General features: G+C 51.3%; 1 protein-coding gene across 3 annotated transcripts in view; it reads left to right on the top strand.

Annotated features, from left to right (window-relative positions):
• Positions 1–214: 214 nt before the first annotated feature.
• The window catches only part of WFDC1 (WAP four-disulfide core domain 1), a 28,689-nt gene continuing 14,099 nt past the window's right edge, over positions 215–14,804 (top strand). For all 3 annotated transcript variants that reach the window (XM_079907608.1, XM_079907607.1, XM_079907606.1), the window contains exon 1: positions 215–587. In XM_079907608.1, the coding sequence (XP_079763734.1) occupies positions 444–587 (144 nt within the window). In that variant the 5' untranslated portion in view covers positions 215–443. The remainder of the gene's footprint in view (positions 588–14,804) is intronic.

Here is a 14,804-nt window from a genome sequence, read left to right as displayed (position 1 = left end):
CACCCATTCCCTGCGTGCCCACCCCCGCTCCCCAGAGCCAGCACACCTCCTGGGGAGGGGACCGCCCAGCCTGCAAGGAAGTACTCCTTATCCCAGTGTGACAGGGCCGCTCCCGGCCACGTCTCCTAGCAGCGTGATACCCCCGCCTGCTGCCGCCGCCGCTGACTTCTGAGCTGCCTGGGCTGCAGACGTCTGTCTGGCTTGGAGTCTCCGGGCCAGATGCAATAGGGCAAGCTAAAAATAACCCGGTGGGCGGCCCCCATCGGGAGTGCGGGTCGGGGTGGGGGGGTCTGGGCTGGGCGCGGACACATGATCCCCGGGACCCGGCCGAGTGGAGCTGAGACCGTCCGGCAGACCGTGCACACTTCTGCTCCACACTTCCAGGACCGCCCCCCCCCCCGCCCCGACCAGAGGGCCCCTCTCCTCTGACCATCTGGGAGGAAATGCCTTTGACCAGCTGCAGGATGGGCAGCGGCCGGAGGAAGGTCAGCTGGACTCTGTGCTGCCTGCTGCTGCTCCTTGAAGCCAGTTCTGCCAGGAATATCTGGAAACGGGCATTGCACGCGAGGCTGGCGGAGAGGACCCGTGTAAGTGCCCGGGCTGGGGGGTGCTGGGAGGAGATGGGTGATGCCCGCACTGTACGGTGTACAAGCGCTCCACCCAGATGCGGACAGCACAGGGCAGGCGTCCTTCTTTCTTTATCTGAGTTGTGCCAAAGTCGGGTGGGGAGCAGAGGAAACTCACAGCCCTCCAAAGATTCCGAGCCTGGGAGTAAAGAAGCCAGGGGCCCCTAAAAATGCACAGGGGGCCGGTGACGTGCTTCTGCCTACCCACGTTTACTTTCTCCTGACAAAGAGCACCTGATTTTAGAGTCCGAGGACTTAAAACTGGGTGTTTGTCTCAACAGTCAATAACCAAATGTCGATAGTCGATAGGATGCAATTACGCTTCCGTGCCATTCCTGACTCATTCAGTAAACATTTAGTGGAAACTGCTCCAGGCCGGGCGCTCTGTGCGTTCCTGTAGGTACAACATGGAGACACCAGCTCCCACCCTGCAGGGTGGTCGAGTGGGGGAGGCAGTCAGGTGACATGTGACAGCAATACAAAGGGTCGGCTCGCTGTGGTGGGAGGCGAGGAGCATGCGCCCTGCAGCCCTAAGTCTGAATCCAAGCTCTGCTGCTCACAGGCTGTGTGACTTGAGGAAAGTTGTTGGACGTCTGTGAGCGCCGGTGATCTCATCTGAAAAAGACAGATTGGTGCGTTCCTTTCAGTTCCTTTCATCAAATATGTATGTCTGATCGCCACTATTTACCTAGGTCACTGTTGCCCTAGGCTGTGGGGATACAGACTTATATGTCCCCAAGCCTTGGGAGACTCGTGTTACCCCACAGGGCTGGGCTTGCAGAGAATGAATGAGAAGTGAAAGGAAAATGTATACAAGCACCCCTGATCTCATTGTGCTTTGCAGAAACTGCGTTTTTACAAATTGCAGGTTTGTGGCAACCCGGCCTTGAGCAAGTCTCTCAGCGCCTTTTGTCCAACAGTGTTTGCTCATTTCTTGTCTCTGTGTCACATTTTGGTAAATCTCCCACTACCTCCAACTTTTTCATTTTTACTCTATTTGTTACGTTGATCTGTGGTCAGTGATCTTTGACGTGACTATTGCGAAAAGATCGCGACTTTTAGCATGGTTAGCATTTCTCAGCAACAGGCTCTTTAAAATTAAGGTGCGTACATTGCGTTTTTTAGACATAAGGCTGTTGCACACTTAATATGCTACGGTGTAATGTGAACCTAACTTTTAGATGCACTGGGAAACCAAAATATTCTTGTGACTCGCTTTCTTGCAGGGGTCCGGAACCCAAACCACAGTATCTCCAAGGCCTGCCGGTAGTGTATTTGGTGACAAGTGTTGAGAAGGGAAATAAAGCAGGAAGGGGACCAGGAGAGAGAGTGGAGGTGGGAAGGGTGTCACTTTAGATGCCCCACCCCAAAAGGGAGCACAGAGGCATAGAAGGTTCGGGAAGACAATACCAGCACTCTCAGCATGTGGGTGAGCATGTAAATGACTCCGTATCTGTCAAACACAGCGCATAGCGAGTGGTCCTTGCGTCTTGGTGACTTTTACTCAAATATTAGAAAATTGGTTGGTGTTTGCTTCCCCAGGTGGAATGTAGGTTCCTCACAGTAGGGCCTGATTCTGTCTCCGTCAGTGCAGTGTTCCTGGTGCCTGCCATGAAGTAGGCGCCCATACATTCTTGTGGGTAAATTATGGGCAAGTGCAATGGAAGCACAGAAGAGTGTGTGCAGCTCTGCCCCAAGAGAGTCAGGGAGGGTTTTCCAGGATCGGGGACATTCAACCCAGGGCTTTGAAGGATGAATAGGAGTTTTCCAGGCAGAGAAGAGGGAGAAGGGAATGTTTAATGACCCCAGGCACCATGTGAAATGAAACTGTATGGAGGCTAATCTCAGCCTCCAGGGCTCACACTATAGGTCAAGCAGGAGGCCACGTGGGTGTAGAAAATCATAGTAGCAAGTGAAATGGTGGTAGGTGTTTGGAGGGAGAAGAGAGACCCTTGTCAGGTTGGACTCCCCCATGCTTTTCGCTGTTCCAACAGGACGATTTAGGCCTCAAAGCATCCAGCACTTTGGTTCTAGGACCACAGAGAGATTTCCAATACATCATCTGGCCTTATCTCCACCTTGTCCTGGAGCGTCACGGGCTGAGGCCGTGACATCTCACTAGGAGGAACGAGGAGGCTAGGAGGTTGGGGACGATATGCACTGGGGGTCAGGGGGAGTCTCTTTAAAAACACAGGCCTGGGTGGGCTTCAGGAACTAAATTACTCCTAGCCACCATTTGTCAGAATGCAAGCACTTTGAGTTTGTACTCACTAGACTGGAACTCTTCCCTGCTATCAACAGATATCAGCTTCCCTCTCCAGTGCCTAGACATGGGAGAGGTTTGTGCCCAGATTGTGCCTCACAGAGAGCCGCTGGGGAAAGACAGGCTGTCGACTGGTGGCTCAGAGGATATGGAGGTTGGGCAGGGCGCCAGGCCTAGGAATCTTTCAGTGACGTCTCTCATGAGCTGTGCAGCCTCAGGCTGCTTGCTGCCCCTCTCTGGGCCTCAGGCCATTACCTGGGAAATGAAGACGAAGGACCAGATGACCTCCAGGGCCCTTTCAGTTCTAACATCCATGCAAATGTCCAACAGGGAATCTAGGAGTAATAGGAAGCAGCTCTGCATATTCAGGGGCAGAACTTCTTATGTGGCCCCCATTGCCCACCCCAAGCTGGGTCAGCCCTTCAGCCTTGGCCCTGGACCCCATGGGGCAGGTCAGGGCGAGGAGAGGCCAGGTGTTTAGGATTATGCTGAAGCCAGCTCATACCCACTCCAGAGAGTTAAACAGCCCTTATTAAAAATGAAGTCATAGGGCTTCCCTGGTGGCGCAGTGGTTGAGAGTCCACCTGCCGATGCAGGGGACACGGGTTCGTGCCCAGTCCGGGAAGATCCCACATGCCGCGGAGCAACTGGGCCCGTGAGCCATGGCTGCTGGGCCTGCGCGTCCGGAGCCTGTGCTCTGCAACGGGAGAGGCCACAACAGTGAGAGGCCCACGTACCGCAAAAAAAAAAAAAAAAAAAATGAAGTCATATAAACTTATATAATTTACATGAAAAAGGAAGGAAGGAAATCCTCCTTATCAGAAACATATCACTTCCTAATTATTTTGGTTGCATTCTTACCATTCTCCCTGCTCTCGAGGTCATTCATGTCTGTGGCATCTGCCTGGTAGAAACACCATCTCTCGAGGAGCTATTACACGTCTCTTCCCAACTCCTCATTCAGTGGCCTCACATTGGTAGCTTGAAATCAGCCGCAGTGAGAGTATTTACACCATGGAAATTGGCAAAGGCTGCACATGGAGAACTGGGTGTTAAACCCGGACCCGCACGTGGCTGCCTGCATCTTGGCTCCTCCCCTTCTCCGCCCCTTGACAGAGTGGGCAGAGGGGCCTGAGGGGGTCCGGGGCACTTCCTGGATGCTGTGTGCATTTTCCTGCCCAAGAGACAGTGCCTGAGAGGAAGACACGGGAGGCCCTGTAGGGAGGCTTGTAGGGAGAAGAAGGCTTGTCCTCCGTGAGCCTCCGTTTCCTCGTCTGCAGCCTGGGAGACGGCAGTGCTACTTTGCGATCCAGTGGAAAGACCCCGAGAGCCTTCAGCCTGGTGCCTGGCCAGGGAACACCTCTCTCTGTGTACTAATAAAAGGAAAACAAAGATATTTACGAGGCTAGATAAGACGGAAAGGAATAGGCTAGGAAGAGGGATGTTGGTCAGTAGCCCAAGAGGCTTTCTGGGGAGCTCAGGGTCAGTTCTGTGGAGCTGGTGCTTTGGGACTTGCTTTCCTGCCGTTTGGTGAAAGTTGTAAGAACAGTTCTTTGCTGAGCGTTCCTGTGTGTCAGGCCAGGCTGTCTCAGGATCCTCTGAACAAACCTACCAGGTGGGACTTATTGGAGCCGCCATGTCGGCTTGGGGACTGGGTAGCCCCATGATCCCCACGTGTCACTGTGGCTGTGTGTCTGTTTTGTACCCTAAGCTCCCATTCGGGGCAGCTGGAAATGGCTAGGCAGTTTGCACCCTGCCCAAAGGGGCCTGCCCAGTGGAGGGGCAGCGTGGGGCTGCAGCAGCCCAGAGAGAGGATGTAATGCATCCTGCCGGACGGGGCACCCCTTTGCAGTTGGCCTGCCCAGAGCAGCATCTTCTGGTGACGAGCACAGAGGCCCCGTGCAAGGCGTGTTCCCCAGTCTCCCCAGGCTGGTCCTCCTTTCCCTTGTTACTTCTCTGAGCTCGAGAGCTTTCTGGTGCATCTTTTATTTTTTGCTAAGTTAGCAAGAGTGGGAGAGGCAGGTGGCCGGGAGCTGTGGGTACCTCCCCTCTGCTCTCATCATTCCCTGAGTCCTGAATTCTCACCTTCAGCCTGGAAACTCTGTCCTCGGAACACGCTCGGCCGGCACACAGGACGGGCCAAGGTGCTCGGGTCCATAACGTGGGAGCAAACGGAGCTGAAGGACCACGGCCTGGCTTCCTCAACCCAGGCTGGGACGCCTCTGAAGAGTGATCTGGACAGTTTCTCAGAGGTTGCCCTTGGGTTTGAGCTCCAGGTGCCCAGGGCAGTCACCTGGGCATTAATGGTCCCCAGATGGCCCCCCCTTCCCTGCCTCACGTGCCCCCTCCCCTGCTAGAGCTGCCTGGGACCCTCTCGCAAATATACCACCTGCACTAAAATCCTAGTCTCAGGGTTTAATTTTGTTTCCCCTACCCCCAAAAAGATCTGTTCAAGTCCTAAGCCCTGGTGCCTGTGAATGTGACTTTATTTGGAAATAGGGTCATTGTAGTGTAATTAATTAAGATGAGGACATATTGAAATTAGGTAGGCCCTTAATCCGATGTGGCTGGTGAAGAAGACAAGAGAGACAGAGACACACAGGGAGAAGGCCGTGTGGAGACAGAGACAGAGATTAGAGTGTTGCATCTCAAGTCGCGGAACTCCAAGGATTGCCAGGAGAGAAACATGGAACAGATTCTCCCTCACAGCCTCAGAAGGAAGCAACCCTGCCGACACCTTGATTTTGAACGTCTGGCCTCCAGAGCCGTGAGAGAACACAGCTCCATTGTTTAAGGCCCCCAGTCTGTGGTGTTTGTTACAGCAGCCCTAGCACACTCATACGGTCAGCCTCTGGGAACCAACATAGTCAGTTCTGTTGCTTGCAACCAGCAACCCCAATGGTAGACGCTTCCCAGATGAGGGAATTCCGGCCAGAGCAGAGAGTGACTCACCCCGCACCATTCTGGCCGTGCACTGGTGAAGCTATCACTGTGCCCTCAGAGTCCTAGAGGCTTTCCTTGCTCCTTGAAAGATGTGAGATTTATTGCACCCGTGCAGGACCCTATCATCAGCACCACTAGGACGCCTCCATCTGGAGGGGAGGGGCTGCTCAGTGGGTCCCGGAGTGTTCATGGTCAAGACCCCGCAAGTCCCCCCTGGGGGCTGGAGAGAGGGGACGTGACATACCGCGGTAAAGTGCCCCACTGGAGGCTCGGCCCCCCCCCCGAGCACCTAACGCAGTGCCTGACGCGTCACAGACTCTCAGAAACATTTGAAGAACTAGGGGGAGGAGCTGGATGGATGGGCGGGTAGATGGAAGGGAGGAAAAACAAATGAATAGTGTGACCTCGGGGGTGACTTCCTCCTCTCTGAATCTGGCTTCTGTACCTGAGGTTTCAGTCCTGAAATTGATTCCAGGTGGAAACGAGCAAGGGGAAAAGTATCTAAGAACCATGTGGTTATAACCTGGGACCCTGCCTGCGAGGAGGCAGGAAAGCAGAGGGAAACTTACCTGTCATGGTGGCACTAGTCACGGTAACCAAAGTGGACACAGCCCAGATGTCCATAAGCTCAGAATAGATCAACACCACGGGGTCCATCCACACAATGGAATATTACTCAGCCATGAAAAGGCATGAAGCACTGAGACACACTGCAGCATGGATGAGCCCTGGGAACATCATGCTCAGTGAAAGATGCCAGTCAGAGAAGGCCACGTAGCCTGTGCTGTCTGTACGAGATGCCCAGAAAAGGCACGTTCATAGGGACAGAAAACAGATTAGATGTTGCCAGGGGCTGAGGGCGTGAGGGTGAAGGAGGGACTGCTTAATGAGAATAGAAGTTTTCCAGAAACGAACACAACATTGTAAATCAACTATACTTCAGTTAGAAAGAAAAAAGAATTTGTTTGGGGTGATGTAAATATTTTAGAAACAGATAAGAGGCAGGTGTTGCACAATATTGTGAATTTAATCAGTGCCATAGAATTGTACACTTAAAAATGGTGAAAATGGCAAATGTTATGTTATATTGAGTTGGCCAAAAAGTTCATTTGGTTAGTGAATATATTGTTCAATAAAATTCTTGGTGAAAACGAAAAATGTGTCTTTTATTTTTGCTTAAAACCAAACAGACTTTTTGGCCAACCCAATGTATTTTACCACGGTGAGTTTTTTAAAAAGCAGTGGGAAACTAAGGTACATCTTAGGGATTCTGTGAGGGGCTCCTGGTCAGGCTTGTCTCAGCTTCATGGTCCCCTCCTCAGAGGCCCGTTCCCTGATCCCCTATTTAGGTCTCTTCTCGACTTCTTCATAACGTTTACCTCCCTTATTATCTGCATGAATTTTTTTTTTACTCTGGCTTTGTTTCATTTTTCATTACCTGCCTTCACAGATAAACAGAAAGGAAGCAATTCGTTTCCTTTCTGTGTGGTGTTGGGTTGGTGTTTGTCACATGTCCTGGAGCTGAGCCACGCGTGAAGGCAGGGCCAGTGTCTTCTGGTTTAGGTCAGCTCTCCTCACATGCAGCCAGTGCCTGGCACGTGGTAGGCCTGGGAACTATGAATTTACCATGAAATGAATGACTGAATTACATTAAAACCCTCTAGAGCGGAAGAGCAGGGATGGAAAGTTCTAGAAGACTCTCAGGTGCACAGCAGGGCTCAGTGGACACCAGCGGGAGGAGCTGGCCAAGTGTGCACTCTTGCCCTCGACATGCACTGAGATGACTTGTCCTGGCGTGAGATCCTGGGTTTTTGAGTACCTCTCCGAGGACGTCCCATTAGCCATGCACCAAACTCTGCTCCCGGAGCCCAGCGTGTCCTGGAGGTCTCAGGGCGTCAGGAAGTGGCATTCAATGCACGCTAAACTCTAAGCCCTCTGTTCCAGGGAGAGACATATTTTTAGATCTTTGACATCCGAATTCCAGAGGAAGAGCAAGTAAAGCTTAGAAGAAAATTGGCTTTCTTCCTGCACCACGCAAACCGGTCCTGGGGTGCATATTTATTGGTCAGGCCGTTAACTCTCTGGAACATTCCAAAGAAGGGTAAAGCTCTTGCAGGGGAATGAAGGGGGTGGAGTGCTGAGGGAGGGATGCGGTAAACTGGGGCAGCTCTGGAGACTGAATTCTTTCTCCTTAAATGGAAATGGTTTCAATTTTTTTCCGGATTATGAAAACAGTGATGTTTACTCTGCACACATTCAGACAATACAGAAAGTCACAAATAAGTAAAAATATTCTAAATTCTCCGAGACACGAGCTCTGTTGACATTTTGGTATGTGTGAGTGCCTAGACTTTTTCGTGAAGCAGTTATGATCGGCACACGTTGTTTTCTTAATGGTATTCTGTTCATATTGTTTACAATTTGTTTATTGAGATGAAATTCACATACTATACAATTGACCACGTTACAGGGGACAATTCAGTGGGATTTAGTGCATCGACAGTGTTGTGCAACCACCACCTCTCTCTAGTTCCAAAATCTTCCCATCACCCCAAAAGGAAAACCCAGACCTATTAAACAGTTGCTCCCCACCCCCCTTCCCATCCTCGCCCCCTGGCAAACACCAGTCTGCTTCCGGTCTCCATAAAATTCCCTATTCTATTATTTATTTATTTATTTTTGGCTGTGTTGGGTCTTCGTTTCTGTGCGAGGGCTTTCTCCAGTTGCGGCGAGCGGGGGACCCTCTTTATCGCGGTTTGCGGGCCTCTCACTATCGCGGCCTCTCTTGTTGCGGAGCACAGGCTCCAGATGCGCAGGCTCAGTCGTTGTGGCTCACGGGCCCAGTCGCTCCGCGGCATGTGGGATCCTCCCGGACCAGGGCTCGAACTCGTGTCCCCTGCACCGGCAGGCGGACTCTCAACCACTGCGCCACCAGGGAAGCCCAAATTTCCCTATTCTAGACGTTTCATATAAACGTGATCATACACTACGTGGAATTTGTGTCTGGCGTATTATTCATATTGTTTTGTACCGTGCATTTTTCATTGAACGATATATGGTGAATATGTTAATATGATAGATCCGTGTCCTCTTTTTTTGTGTGTGTGTGTCCCCTGCATCGGCAGGCGGACTCTCGACCACTGCGCCACCAGGGAAGCCCCCGTGTCCTCTTTTCAAAGACGTCTATGGTGTTCCAAGGTGTGGATCTGCAGTTATTTGTTTATCCAGCCTCCTTTGGTTGGACCGCCAGGCACTTGCTTCAGTGGACCCTGCATTTGGACTGGTGGAATTGGGCTTCCCACTGAAGCAGCCCAGAATTGGCATTTCCCTACCTGCTTCCTGAGGATATCAGAAGAGGAATGGCTTTGCAAATCTATAGAGGCCTCCAAAAACTCCCCCCAGGGTATGAAAAAAAAAAATAGCCACCAGGTCGAAACCTTAAGGGAACCATCTTTATCCAGGTAAGGCAAACAGCGCTGGGACATTCTTGTCGGAGCTGTACCGTAAATGTATGTTCACAGCTACTTTGAAGCAGACTTGCTGTACCATCCTTTTGCAGGGATGAAAATGAAAGATGGAGATCATGGGTTGTCTGGGATGTTCATGAAGGACGTTGTCAGTCAGGGGTGAGCTGGGATTTGACATGCTGTTGTGTTGTTTTCAGCTGAGTGGCAACGGACGGCGGGGGCCAGGACGAGTTCTTTCCAGAATGTATCCCTTGGGGAGGCAGTTACATGACTACATCCAGAGCTGGGGCTGGTCCAGAGGTGGGCAGGAGGCAGGGGCGTGTGAGAGAGGGGGACCCCGCGCCGACAAAACGGGAAGAATCTCACAGGCGAGACTGAGAAGCAGCTCCCCAGATCCAGGCTCCTGGGACAGGAAGTTGCCAGAGTCAGACAGACCCAGGTTTGAATCCTGCCTCTGCTGCTGGCCAGCTGTGTGACCTGGGGCAAGTGCCTTTAATATTTCTGTGTCCGTTTCCTCATCCGTAAAGTGGGTAAATAATAGCAGTGAGGGTTATGCTGAGAATTCCGTGAAACTCAGTATGTGAGGACCTAGCACGGCGTTGGCACGCAGTGGGAGCTTAATAAATGCTGCCTGCCCTGCAGTGATTATGAATCAACCTGCCTGAGTTCCGACCCTGACGCTTCCCCATATGCTGAGTATGCGCCTCAGTTTCCTCACCTGTACAATGGGATCAGCAGGTGTAACTACAGGGGAGAGATGGATGCTACCTCAGGGGACCCTCAGGGAGCAGTGCTGGGGCGGCTGCTTCCTCTTAGGAACCCTGCCAGTTGTTTGCCCCCATCCCCCCGACCGCCCCCCCTCCCTCCCTAGAAATGATGGCGCTGCTGCGGGAGGGTTTCTTGCTTGCGGACCTTTAGACCCCAGCTAGATCCTGAACTCCTTGGGGGCAGGGACCGGCTCGTAGGTTGCTTTTGCATCCGCCTCAGCATCACACCTAATGCATCATCAGTGTGTGAGTGAATCGAGGGCGAGAAGGAGGGAGGAAGCAGGAAAGACCAAAAATAAAAGTAATGATAAAACCTAGCGATCAGCATCGCCGAGCAGAGCACCCACAGATGTGGTCTCATCTGCTGCCTCCGCAAACCCCCGCAGCGGGCACTTAACTTCGGGGCCCATTTCGCAGGTGAGGAAGACGGAGGCTCAGAGAGGTCATTTTCCTGTATGATGACACAGCTACAGGGGTCCAAGCCAGACTCATCTAATTCCCACACCTGAGCTCAAATCCCTGACTGTTGAAGTCACGGCCTCAGCGCCGTCCATCTTGGTACACTTGAAGGTGGGATGTAACCCCTAAGTTCTCGCCCCAAAGGAAGAGGAGGCATTAGCTGGGCAAGGAGAGGGAAGAGTTCTGAGTGCAAAGGACAGTGTGCGGAAGGCTCCAAGGCGAGGAGGAGTTTGGGGTCCTAGCAAACCTTCCAACACTGACCCCAGACTTATATTCTGGATGCATTATTTTGGCTTCCAGAGGGAGGAGTGTAATATGACCCTTCTCCGCCGGTAGCCTTGGGCAAACCTTTAATTCTCTGAGCCTCGGGGGGCCTCGTCTTTAGAGTGTGGATAAAATAGGACCTGCCCCTCCTGGACTCACGTGAGCAAAGGCGTGTACAGGTGCTGGGGGAAAGGTACAGCATTAAACAAACACGAAGGGACAGCTCCACATCAGTGCAGGCCACCTGGCCTGCGGAGCCACCTTCACAGGGACACTGTGCAGGTTGTTAAACGCCTAGAAGGATGAGGATGCCTGGCACGTGGTGGACCGCCAGTAAGAGATGCCCGTCACTGTCACGCCTCCATCATTCTCATCATCACAGCTTTCAATCAACCACAACAAAAGTGAACTGAACACCGGCTCTACACCAGGCACGGTCGTAGGTGCTGGGGACACAGGTGGGAAGAAGACCGAGTCCCTAGGAGGACACGTTGTAGCAGGGAGAAAAACAGTAAACCAAGCAGTGAATCAATACACTGTCCTCCCAGGGTGATCAGAGGTTTGGAGCTATGTAAGGCAGGCAGAGGGGAACGGGGAGCATCAGCTACGGGCGCGTGTGAGCAGAGACCTGGACCAAGTGAGGGCTGGAACCAGCCCGGCATCTCAGGAGCGAGACACAGCCTGTAAAGGCCCGGAGGTGGGACCTCAGACAGGCCAGGGCTCTGGCCAGGAATGAGCGAGGGGAGAGTGGTGGGACGACAGGAGGGAGGCCAGAGAAGTGGAGGGGCAGGGGCATGGGGCCAGCTGGGGTCTGACCTTTAGCCCAAGGACTTTGGCCTTTAACCTTTAACCCCCGTGGGCTGGGAAGGTGATCTATTTATTTCGTTTATAAAAGTCCGTCCGTTTTTTCTCAGAACACCAGGAAACATCCTTTGTTTAGGACCCTCTGTGAGCATCACCTTGCATGACATGAAATATTTTTCAAAACATTTAATCCTTTAATCTGGCCCCTCCGTGAAATCGGTTCTTTATCACCCAGGACCATCTGTTGTTCCGGCAGCACCATAAATCACTGGGGCATTTGACTTCTAAGGCGCTTATCTCTTTTGTTTTCTCCAAATTCTGAGAACCGACATTTGAATTTTCCCTGGAGAACGCCCCTGTTAGGGGCTGCCCTTAGGAAGTCACCCACCTGGGAGGCCTTGGAGGTGGGTGGAAAGCATTTCGCGTCTGATCTCCAGGTTCTGTTAAATTTTATAAATGAGGCTTGATGTGAAAACAGGCTGGGCGGAAAAACCAGCCGTCCCTTCCCAGCCACGCACAGGCATCCTCCCTCACCCTCCGAAGGAGGCCAGGGCAGCTGTCACCTCCAATTAGGATTCAAATGGTGGGGCCCCAACGTGGGTCCGATGTTGCTAATTCTTAAGAAAATGAACTGAGTTAATGGTGCGGGATTATGTGCCCTGCCTGCATCTTGGAAATTATTCCTGAGGATACAGGAATTTGGGGCACCCAGCCGAGCAGAGGATGGCAAAAAGGCTGAACCAGGAGTTAGAAGATCCAGGAGTTACAAGATTGCCCCTTTATTTTGGCTTCGTTTCCGCCAAATGTTGGCTTTGTATTCATTTTTGCTTTTCACAAATTAAATGATTTATATAAGGGAGAAAAGATGAACTCTCTGGGTACAAACTACTATACACAAAATAGATAAGCAACAGGGGTCTACTGTAAAGCACGGAATTATATGCAATATCTTGGAATAACCTATAATGGAAAATAATCTGAAAAAATATATACGTATAACTGAATCACTTTGCTGCACACCTGAAATTAACACAATATCGGAAATCAACTCTGCTTCTATTTTAAAAAAAAAAAAAGGAATTCGCTGGCTGAAGCAGGGAGGGCCAGGAGCCCCACCCTCCCCAGACTGCACCCCTCCCGCGCTCCACTTGGTCACGGTTTCCTCCCCACCCCCCACCCCGCCCAGTCTTAGCCCCTGGTGGGGGGGAGGGGTCCCTGGGAGGTAGTTTGAGAACCACTGGTCCTTGTGATTGCACGCATCGGCAGATGCGTCTGGTCGGGACCTGTTCTCTGTGACCCGACGCCCCCTACTGGGCGCTGGGAGCAGCGCGTGGAGTTTGCAGCCACCGCAATAGCTGTGGCGGAAGGACGTTCATACATCCTTGACCTTTGAGGGCATATAGCATTGTGTAGCTTGCCTTTTATTTATTTATTTACTAACATATAAGGTTTTTCCTGTCCTTAATCATTCTTCTTAAGTACTTCTACCTTTTAAGTTTTTTAATTGTCTTCTTTAAATTGAAAAAAACTCAATGTGTTCATGGCAATATATATATATTGGAACCTGTGCAAAAGAGCATGCAATAAGGGAAAAAAAGTGTACAATAAGGAGAACTCTCCCTTGGCTTCAGAACCTAATTCTTCTCTCCAGAGGCAATCTTTGACCAACGGCTGCTGTGTATTCTTGTATATCCTTCCAAAGATGTTCTAGGCCTGTTAAACATATGCATATTACATGTGTGTGCATATGAATATTTGAAAACATAGGTGAAGAGCAGACAGACTGTTCTATATCTTAATTCTCTTCATGAACCACCGTCTCTTGGGGATCTCTCATCAGCAGGTTTAGTGGCTGCGTGCTACTCCAGTCTGCAGATGTGTATTATTTACTTGGACAGTACAAGGTGCAGGATTTTGCAATACATATATGTTGGGGGAGATCGGGGGATCAGTGGGTAAAGCATTTTAGATGGGTGGAGCGGTTCAGGCATAAGCCGGAGGCGGGGCAAGCCGGGGTGGTTTTTCCCCCAAAGAACCTACTCTGTATCTAACTCTGCGCGTGAGTGTGCACGTGTGTGTGCGCACACCTGTGTCGGGATGTGTAAGACCTGCCCTCCATACACCCCACCTCCATATTCAGAAGCAGAACAGTGTTCCCGGCATAGATGGGGTCTGGTGTGACTTGAACTCTCCCAACCCCGCCTCTAAAATGCTTATTTTATTGGTAATGCGTCCACACTTCCTATATGTTAAATAGGATATCTTTTTTGTTTGTTTGTTTGTTTTTTTTTGCGGTACGCGGGCCTCTCACCATTGTGGCCTCTCCCGCTGCGGAGCACAGGCTCCGGACACGCAGGCTCAGCGGCCGTGGCTCACGGGCCCAGCCGCTCCGCGGCATGCGGGATTCTCCCGGACCGGGGCACGAACCCGTGCCCCCTGCATCGGCAGGCGGACTCAACCACTGCGCCACCAGGGAAGCCCAGGATATCATATTTTTAACTCTTTCTGGAAACATAGTACCAGAAAGTGTGAAAATCCTGAGTTCAGCTCCATGAATCCCCACAAAACGAACACACCATGGAACCAGCGCCCAGATCAGGAAGCAGAACGGGGCCGGCCCCCAGGGACCCCAGACCCCCTTCAGGTCACCACCCACCAGGGGACCACGCTCCTGTTCTCACACCAGACATCAGCTTTGCCTGTTTTTGAACGAAAACTGTAGATGGATTCATACTATATGTTCTCTTGTGAGCTGACTTCTTTTTTTTTCTCGGTGTTATGCCTGTGACGTTTATCCAAGCCGTTTGCTAGGTGAATTTATTCATTTTGTGCGTGATCTGTAAATTCTCAAAGCTCTATATAAACAGATGAATTATAAGAAGTATATAAATATGTGTGTGTATCTATTGTGTTTGTATACATATATATACCGTATTTTATATGTAAATACATACATATATGTACATACATACATATAAACATCAGGATGGACGCTTAACATACAACTCTTATCCAGATTCATTTCTCCTTTTTGCTGCTGCTGGGCTTACAGTCATTTCAGTTTGGGGCTATTACAAAGAGAAACAGCAGCCTTTCATCCTCAGAGCAACCCGCTGAGGCTGGTTCTGCTGTGATCACGCGAGGACGCGGCGGCTCAGAGAGGCCCAGCGACTTGCCCACGGCGCACAGCACCCGCCCCGTCCCGCTAACG

This window comes from Stenella coeruleoalba (genome assembly GCF_951394435.1).
Source record: "Stenella coeruleoalba genome assembly, chromosome: 20".
Classification (NCBI taxonomy): domain Eukaryota; kingdom Metazoa; phylum Chordata; class Mammalia; order Artiodactyla; family Delphinidae; genus Stenella; species Stenella coeruleoalba.
Note: the sequence above shows the minus strand (reverse complement) of the source record. Positions and strands in the feature narration are given on the sequence as shown.